Source organism: Gekko japonicus, unplaced genomic scaffold, assembly GCF_001447785.1.
Source record: "Gekko japonicus isolate JY-2015 unplaced genomic scaffold, Gekko_japonicus_V1.1 scaffold946, whole genome shotgun sequence".
NCBI classification, from domain to species: domain Eukaryota; kingdom Metazoa; phylum Chordata; class Lepidosauria; order Squamata; family Gekkonidae; genus Gekko; species Gekko japonicus.
The window spans coordinates 65,633-75,732 of record NW_015162506.1 but is presented as its reverse complement, the minus strand read 5'-3'; the positions used below and the strand labels follow the sequence as shown (position 1 = coordinate 75,732).

At 44.5% G+C, this 10,100-nt stretch overlaps 1 protein-coding gene across 1 annotated transcript in view; it reads left to right on the top strand.

Annotated features, from left to right (window-relative positions):
- The window catches only part of LOC107106048 (alpha-2-macroglobulin-like protein 1), a gene marked incomplete at its 3' end in the record, with an annotated part of 61,975 nt that overhangs the window by 9,397 nt on the left and 42,478 nt on the right, over positions 1-10,100 (top strand). Inside the window, exons 4-6 of the mRNA XM_015406132.1 lie at positions 715-824; positions 4,789-4,953; positions 8,375-8,605. Of these exons, the coding sequence (XP_015261618.1) occupies positions 715-824; positions 4,789-4,953; positions 8,375-8,605 (506 nt within the window). The remainder of the gene's footprint in view (positions 1-714; positions 825-4,788; positions 4,954-8,374; positions 8,606-10,100) is intronic.

Sequence of the window (10,100 nt, the reverse complement as noted above, 5' to 3'; positions counted from 1 at the left end):
AGAGTATTTTAAAAATTAAGCCAACCTAGTAGTAACTTACACTAGGATGCTGATCTCAATAAATGTTGAGCCTGAACATTTATTGAGATCAGCGTCCTATCTGTCCTATGATGTTGTAATGCTTTAGATTATAATACATAGGAAGCTTTTTCTTTGCAAGTCTTGGTGCCTGCTTGATTTGTGGGTCAGACTCTCACGACTGTTGTCTTTATACTTATTTTCAGTCCTACATTGGGACAGCGTATGCGCAGACCAGCCACGGAAAAGATTTCCAGATCTTTCTGGTATACTAGGAGCACCTCTCCTCCCTCTGGCTCTTCCCCACCAAAATGATCACATGGCTGACCTGGTGGGGAATGGGTGCAATGGTGCACGTTGGCCTGTGTTTTAACATTGCCCTGTAGTGTCTTTGCCTGCAAAAGACGTGTCCGATGCACATGAAAGGGGAGGAAACAGTGTTTCCATGGGCTCTTTTGGCCTCTCCTGTGCATGAGTGATCTTCATGAGACTCCCGTGTGATCCCCAGATAGGTTCCCCTCCAAAGAGTTCTCCAAGGCCTCTTGAGCTTTGTCCTGAGAACTATGTTGCTAGGCTGCCGAAGGAAGGGTGCTGTGCTTCTTTGCTTTTTGCCGTACTCATTTCACACTGCTGTGCTGGGCCAACATTCTCTCTCTCTCTCTCTCTCTCTCTCTCTCTCTCTCTCTCTCTCTGCAGGAGCAACAAACACAGCAACACATTCATTGTCTCTCAGCAGCAAGGAGGTTTCAATCAGCTTCGTCAACCTCAATCCGTTCTACAAGCAGGGCTTTCCATACACTGGCAAGGTAATATCCCACCCTCTTTTCTTGGTATAATGTAGTCACTGGGCCAAACCACATGTTTATTTCCAAAGCTGAAAGGTCCTTAGAGGCTGACTTCATCCCTTCCTTGACACAACAACATGTTAGCAAGAGGTGACAATCAGCACCTTGAATTCCACCTGGGAACAAATGGAAAGCTGGTGCAGTTGCTTTAGAAGAAGTGTTATTTTTTAATTTATTAAGCATTATTTATAGTCCACCTTTCTCGCTGCGACTCAAGGCAGATTACACAATGTAAGTCTACACGCAGTCAGGACAATGACGAATATCCCATATGCAGCTGAACAGGATTGAATCATAGGCTGTGGTCACACAGTCATTTTGATCGGGTTTCATCGCTGTTCCCTCTCGCATTTAAAATTGCTGATCAGATGCCCACATTCATCTCCCACACCGAAGTGGGCTCGCTCATGCGATCCTCTCAGTTCCCTAGCAGGCTTTCTGACACCGGGAAAATCAACGACTTTCCAGGTATTTGCACTTTGAATCTATGATTTGCCTATCTGGACAGCCATCTCTCACAATGATTGCAATTAGGGTGTCTGAATGTCCTTCTTCCGGTAGGGGTTTTTTTCCCCGACTTTAACCATTGTGCGCATGTGTGTGCATGTGCACATGCACACATGCGCATGCACAAAGTTATTTTAAAATGTGCTGCGCCACCACTTGGGCAGTGTGATCATCTGAACCCATTAGAATATCCCCAATCAAATCTACAGCGGGAACAAATTGTGGTATGCTTGCTGTGTGACCACAGCCATGGAGTTGGAAGGGGCTTCCAGAGTCATCTGGTCCAAACCCCTGCACAATGCAGGGAATTCACAAGTACCTCCCCCCTACACACACACCCAGTGACCCCTGCTCCACGCCCAGAAGATGGCAAAAAACCTCCAGGATCTCTGGCCAAACTGGCATGGGCAAAAGCCCCACCTGGCTCTACCCACTGTAAAAAAAAAACACTTGGCAGATGCCTGTTCTAGAATGTCATCTCTACTGACCAGCATCACCTCAGACCTGTCTAGATTCAGTTTCAATTCGTTCTTCACTTGCTTGGCTACTGGATCCAGGCTGTGGTTGGATGGACATAATTAAGCCTCCAGAACTAAGCCACTAAAGAAATACCGAGCTGAGTGTCATCAGCATGTAGTAAGATGGTAGTAAGATGGACTGCCCCACTATATCAAAGGCCACACAGACATTGAGCAAAATCTATAGAGAATATAGGTAAAGGTTTCCCTTGCTCGGAAGCCAGTCGAATCCGACTCTAGGGTTGCGGTGCTCATCTCCGTTTCCAAGCTGAAGAGTCAGCGCTGTCCGAAGACATTTCCATGGTCATGTGGCCGGCATGACTCAACACCAAGGCGCACAGAACGCTGTTACCTTCCCACCGAAGCGGTACCTATTTATCTACTGGCAGTTTCTTGCTTTCGAACAGCTAGGTTGGCAGAAGGTGGGGCCGGCTCACTCTGTCTTGCGGCACCTGGGTCTCAAACTGCTGAACTACCGACCTTCCAGCCTGCAGTTTAGCGTCTTAACCACTTGAGCCACCGCAGCTCCTATGATAGAGAATATACGCCTTCCTAAACTGATGCCAGACATCAGAATAGGGGTGCCTGGTCACTCCTAGCAAGTGTGGGTGTGTGGGTGGGGGTGGGGGCTTACCACCAGGAGTGGGAGGGAGGTGACATCATCATGTTGCCCACATTGTAAAAACTGCATGGGAGAAATGGCTTCTGCTACAGAGTTTTGCCCAGATACCAGAACGTCCCTGCGATATCAGCAACACAGGCCAGAAATGATATTGCTGCGTTACCAGCAAAAGCAGCATGTCAGCAAATCCCCTGCCGGCCAGCTGATTGGCGACGGGGGGGGGGGGGGGGGCCCCGCCCCCCGGCAGGGGGGGGGGGGGGGGGGGGGAGATGCCCTGCACCCAGTGGGGGGCTGACAACCCTGGATCAGAAATCTGTTTTAAACCTGGTGTCTAATTCAGAGCACAGAAGAGATTTTGTTGTCAGAGAACCCGGTTAAACCAGTGCAGTGAGCAGCCGAATTATGTTCCTCCTGCAGTGGCCACCCTAAACAATTGCGCAGCATTCAGCTACTGCAATTTTCAGGGGAGAAGGAAGCTTCCTTCACGGTCATCACTGCCACCTCATAGGCCAGACCTCTGTAGTGCAGTGCACCCAAAAGGGCCTGCCCCTGATGCCCACCCACAAATGAGACATATGAGTCCAGGCACCATCTCTGCATTCCTGAGAAAGGAGAAATACTCATGGAGGACCACAGCAGCTCTCTCTGTTTAGGGTTGGTGGTGGACCACATACCTTGCCGTTGTCAGCAGAGAGAGTATAAAACAAACTGACACCACCTAGCCATGTTTTGGCCAAAGATGGCTGGTTTGTGTATTCCTCAACTACCCCCCACCCCCACCCCAAATAACTAGGGTGCGTGCAATCTTATAATTCATAAACTTTGTAGCAGCATGGCTGAAAATGGGGAAATGGCAGTCCAAAGCTGGAACAAAGATGGTGAGAGGTCTGAAGACCAAGTACTATGAGGAAAGGTTGAAGGAGCTGGGTATGTTTAGCCTGGAGAGGAGATGACTGAAAGGTGAGATGAGAACCATCTTCAAGTACTTGAAGGGCTGTCCTATAGAGGATGGTGTGGAGTTGTTTTCTGTTGCCCCAGAAGGTCAGACCAGAACCAACGGGTTGAAATTAAATCAGCAGAGTTTTCGGCTAAGCATTAGGAAGAACTTCCTGACAGTTAGAGCGGTTCCTCAGTGGAACAGGCTTCCTCCGAAGGTGGTGGGCTCTCCTTCTTTGGAGGTTTTCAAACAGAGGCTAGGTGGTCATCTGACAGCAATGGCTAATTTTGTGAACTGAGGCAGATCATGAGAGGGAGGGCAGGAAGGGCTGCCTCAGTGCTTAGTTCTCATGGCCCTTTCTTACATGCCCAGGGTAATGCTGATTGCCATTTTGGGGTCAGGAAGCAATTTTCCTCCGGCCCAGTTTGACCGGGGATCTTGGAGGTTTCATGCAATCTTCTAGGCATGGAGCAGGGGTTACTGTGTGTGTGTGTGGGTATTTGTGAATTTCCTGCATTGTGCAGGGGGTTGGACTAGATGACCCTGGAGGGCTCTTCCAACTGTATGAATCTATGAACAGATGCTACATTAGACAGAGGACAGACTTCAGTACATCTCTCCTCCTCTCTCCCTACACATTCACTCCTCGCACTACCAGACTTCTGGAATGTTAACACGTTTGCCCAAATGTAGTTGACCTACATCTATCAAGAGAGCAATGCTGATTTTTGCCAAAGTGAGATGCAGCAGTAACAGGTGACCATCCACTAGTCAGAATCAGCCACGATCAAACTCCCTCCCCCTGCCAAAGATGAGCTACTTCACTACAAGTAAAGGCCCCTTGGACAATCAGATGTCCCTGCAAGAGAGACAGGTTAGAGGGGCAAAGGCAACTGCTCCTCTGAGCCTATCAGCAGCCACAACCATCAAAAGCATCAAGCTTCCAGAGAGTAGATCAGATCAACAGGAGAGGAGGATCCAGTGAAGGAGGTGGTAGATTCCTGTGAGACACTTGTATCCTGCTTCTATAAAGCAGGATGGTAGCTCAGTATTAGAGCATCTGCTTGGCATTCGGATGGTCCCAGGTTCAATCCTCAGGATCTCCAGTAAGGATCAGGTCATAGGTGATGGGAAAGGCCTCTCTCCCTTAGACCCTGGAGAGCCACTACCAGTCTGAGCAGACAATACTGACTTTGATGGACCCAGGGCATAAGGCAGCTTCATTTGTTCACTGACAACCTAAACTGCAACAAAATATTGTGTCGTTTACTGCATGGAAAAGCATAGCCTGTAAGACGTTTGGACTTAAAGAAGGTGTCTGTTTCACTTTTATTCCTGCAGATGAAAGTTTCTGCTAACAGTATACCTGTTCGGAATGAGACTGTATATCTCATGGTTGAGGTCCATGATGTAGAGACACACCTGCCGTATGTCACAGATGAGAATGGGGAAGTCCACTTCTCCCTAGACACGACGAACTGGAACGGCACCCTGGTTTCCATACGGGTGAGTTAAATGGTTGCAGGACAGATACAAAATGTGAAAATCAGCACCAGAGGCTAAGGCAGCTGCATACACTCTGCAGGGGGGTGTTCGACGAGAAACAACACTTTTTAAAGGCTACGAAAGGCTACTGTCATGTATGTGGGTAGTTGCCCTGTGCATGCAGTGCCATCCTAGCTCAAAATCTACCATTCTTAAGAACAATACTTTAAAGACTTGGATAAAATCTGCAATCAATTTGTCTGGCATAAAATGAGACCTCGATTCAAATGGAAAGTACTGCAAGATAAAAAAGAGAGAGGTGGATTCAGTCTACCAAACTGGAACTTATACTACAAAGCAGCAGCATTAGGATGGATAAAGGAATGGTTAACATTAGAGAATATAAGACTCTTGAACTTAGAAGGCCATAACTTAGCTATGGGATAAGAGGAGCATTAATAAAAATCTGAAAGGAAATAAAAGACAGCTTTTATGAAAAAAACCCTAAATGGGTATCACCTTTAGAAGCTTTCATAAAACCTATGTTGATTACAAATGACAAAATAGAGAGCTATGAAGTCTTTAAAAAAGGTTCCCTTACTCAAAAGCCGGTCGAGTCCAACTCTAGGGTTGCGGTGCTCATCTCTGTTTCAAAGCCAAAGAGCCAGCGCTGTCCGAAGACATTTCCGTGGTCATGTGGCTGGCATGACTAAACACCAAGGTGCACAGAACGCTGTTACCTTCCCACCGAAGTGGTACCTATTTATCTACTTGCAATTTCTTGCTTTCGAGCTGCTAGGTTGGCAGGAGCTGGAACTAGAGACAGGAGCTCACTCCGTCATGCGGCAACTCAGGTCTCAAACTGCTGAACTACTGACCTTCCACAACCTGCAGTTCAGCATCTTAACCACTTGAGCCACCGCAGCTCCTTATGAGACCTTACTAGATAGAAATAACAAATTGAAAACAGAGGAGAATCTTCTAAAGTTAACATGGTGGGAAACTTTACAATTAAAAACCAGATATAACAAAGACAACAAAATAGGCTTCTATGGGACAAAAAACGATTTGGATAAGATTTGGTTGTCTACAAATGATAAAATGATTCAAAAGTTATACAATTTCCTGTTAGATGATTTTACGCAAGATGAAGCAGTAAAAACAACAATGGTTACTTGGATGCAAGATTTAGGACATAATATAGACTTAGAATCTTGGTCCAAAATTTGGAAGGTAGTAAAGTTCATGAGAGCAGTACCCTATAAAGAAAATATCTATAAAATGTTTCATAGGTGGCACTAGTCACCTGATAAAATAGCCAAATGTTACCCAAATATGACACATAATTGCTGGAAATGCAAAAACAATGTAGGAACTTTTAACCACATGTGGTGGAGGTGTGGAATAATTCAGAACTATTGGCATAAAACACACAAAACAATAATGGAAATAACGAATATCTATTTACCCTTCACATCAGAAGTCTTTTTATTAAATATGCTTCCTGATAGTTGTAAAAAATTGATACATATATAATAACTTATATTTTAACATCTGCAAGAATATTAGTTGCTAAATGTTGTAAATCAGATAGAACACCTTCAAGAGAGGAACTAATACAAAGATTGTTGGGAATTGCGGAAATGGACAGGTTACATATCGTATTACAAGGAAAAGACGATGAATTGTAGTCCAAAAGATGGACTAGAGTGTATGCATGGTTAGATAACAAGTTTGAAAACTAGACTCAAAATACTGTATACTTTTTTCGTCTATGCTGTTATGTTAAAAAACTATAAATTAATATACAAAAAAATGTAAACGGAGCATTATATACATGCTGTTATTATTAAAATCCACAGACTAGGCAAAAAGAAAAAAATAACAGCTTAGTTGGCAGGGGCTGTGGCTCAGCTGTAGGACCTCTGCTTAGCCACAAATAACAACCACCAAGGGAAGACCATCAACAATTCACAGCTATATATGATCAAAATTGTATATTGCATTCATTAAAGTACAAGGATGGGTTAGTGGTCATAACCAATGCTCCCTCTCAGCTGTGGAGTCTTGTGAGGAAAAAATTCTACTTTGTGAGCTACTGGCATTAAAGTTGTGAGCAAGCAATTTGGCTGTGGCATACATTAGTTTGCTTTGGAGCCATCCTTCCTGAGCTAGGACAAAAATGTGCGAGCCGGAGGCTAAAAAACTGTGAGCTAGCTCACACTAACTCAGCTTAGAGGGAACACTGGTCATAACCCAATAAAATATATTAACTGATATCCAACAGATTGCTCATAACAATTAGGCATTATTTACAAAAAGGTCGCGAAGAGTCGGACCCGACTGTGCGACTGAACAACAACAACAAACAAAAAGGACATGTCCAAAAACCAACACTAGGTTCCTCTGTAATTCCATACATGAATAGGGTCTATAGACCTCCAAGCAGAAAGTAACTGTGGCAGAAGACGCCCAGTGTGGAAAGACAAACATCCGTACGTCTCTCCCAGGTATCAATCAAGACGTTTCAATGATCTTCAACTGCAGCTGGCAAAATGGAACCTGATTTCCAAAATAACATAGGGACAGCTCGATAATGTCAATGGAATCCTAGGGCTTTAGGATTTATTGATTTTTTTTGGATTTATATCCTGCCCTCCCTGCAGTCTCCAGTTATGACATGTTTATTATCTATGTTGTTCCCCCCCCCAGTTGAACCCAAACATATGATACCCAGAAACCAAGCTTGTTACACTTTTTATCTGTTAAAAAGCGTCTTCACTATTTTGCACGCTAATTTAACAAGCCACCCTCTATATATACAGCTGTGATCTGCAGTTCCATTTCATTGTCTGACAAACTGTGCATGCACACAAAAACTCACAACTTGAATAAAACTTTGTTAGTCTTAAAGGTGCCACTGGACTCTAACTTTGTTCTGTTGTTAGTCTAGAGTTCACGTTAAGGCCCTGAGAGTGGTCATTTCACACGGATACATCTGTTTTCTTCCCAGAACTGTAATCCTCAGAACTGTTTACAACTTTCAACATTTGAAAACTCGTTGAGATGGGGTTACCAGCTTGGGTTGGGGGGCAGAGACTAGGGAGGGCGGGGTTTGGAGAGGGGCGGGACCTCAGAAGGGTATAAGGCCATGGAGTCCGCCCCCCCCCCACGAAGCAGCCATTTTCTCCAGGGCAACTGATTTCTGTGACCTTTGAATTAGTTGTAATTTTGGGAGATCTCCAGGCCCCACCTGGAGGATGGCGGTCCTAGGTTGCGATCTGCAGGAAAGACTCTTCCTGGGGCCAGATTAGAATTTGAATATTTTCCTACCTGAAATACTTCCATCGCTCCCCAGCAGAACGATTTCATACGTCATTCCAGAACACCCTTGATCGACTGATTTTAGTTCTTGTCCCTGCTTGTGCCTTTTGTTCCTTAGGGCAGACATTTCATTGAAAATGTAACCCATGATATTGCCAGTAGTATAAGGATGCACCTGGAAGCATTCAACTGGCTGAAGCCCTTCTACTCGGAGAGTAACAGCTTCCTTGAGATCCAACACGTCGAGGAAAAGCTGCCCTGTGGAAAGGATCAGGAAGTACTAGTGGATTACATAATCGATCGGAAAGAACTGGGCCCCGAGGCTGACCACGTGGATTTCTATTACTTGGTGAGTATCCAACAGGAGCCCAACAAACTGGTTTTACTCTGCTTCGGAATTGGTGCGGATGCTCCCTCTGTTGCCGCTATGCTTTCGGAATGATGTGGACATTACAGTGCAACAATAATAATAGCATTTCAGTAAAAACTCTATGACGACCATAGAGTTGTTGTTTTTTAAGCCCCCGGAGGAGATTTTTTACAATATATATAATACTATATAAACTACCAAGAAAAAATGGGGATAGGGGGACTACAATTTTAGGGAGAAAGAAAAGATAACCCACACTAAGCTAAAAACCCAAGGTTAGGAGATCATTCCCTGTTAAAATGCTGTTAGTAAAAGAAAAGGCTGTTAATAAACAATATACTTTGTGAGATCCTGTCTTTCTAAGCTTATATGTTAGATTGTTACTTGTTATGAGAAGATTTCCCGAGCATCTCCTCCAGCTTGTTTCATAAAGGCAATTTGCAAAGTCCTTCCGCCTTTACATCTATACTAAAACTCTCTAAATTCTTGATATCTTCTTAGACGTTCACTGCAGCCCAATCTTCTTCCATCCAAAGGAATAGAACTGCTAGTCTTAAACCTCTTTCGCTCTGGTCTCGGGGTCCAGTGGCTTCCCAAAGGTTTCTTGATTATGAAGGGTACCTTCAGCTCCTTTTTCTCAGCAGACTTTAAGATGACACTTTCTAAGCACACACACAGAGAAGAAGTCAAATCCTTGTAAATTTCTCCTGTTTCTCTTGTGCTTTTTCTTCTTTTCTCATTGAGATCGCTGCTTAATTTAGTGTCTATCTCATTCGCTTTGAGAGCCCTCAATTCCATTTTTTCTCCACTCGCCTCCCGGAGCTGCCGAGACACAAATTGTTGATTTATCTTGGCCAGCTGCTGGTTAATACCAACAAGTTGCTCCAAGATCGGCTTGATGGCTTCTGCTACTAGTGCAGTGATGTCAACTTCCCTTCTTCTCCTCACAGTTTTCGCCATCTTTAAAAAAAAATAATCTGCCGTTTCAACGTTTTAGTTTTAATAAGGTCTCTTTCTTCCTGGCTCTGCAAATCATATATGCTGTTAAAAGCTCATGGAAATCTCCCACAACAGGCTTACACACTTGCAAATAAAGTCTTTCAGAAGTATCAGTTTACAACTGTCTTTCTCCCCCTTCCCTCTTCCATTTATGTAAACGCGTCAAAGAGGCACCCCCTCCAATCGCTTAAGGGATTTCAGAGGGGGGGGGATTTCGCTTCATGTATCCATTTACAATCGTTTCTCTCTCCCTCCCCCTCCTTGTTTATGCAAATGCATTGAGAGACGTCCCTCTCTCAGCATGCTATCGCTCAGAAAGTTTTTCCTTTGAGAGGGAGGGGATTTTCTCTTCTGAAGACAAATCACTCATTTTCACTCACAGTTCGCTCATTGTTGGTCTTATCTTGACCTCACTCTTAATCGCTCCTACGCTAGATCTCCTGTGCTTGATCGGGTCGACACAGCTTGTGGCCTC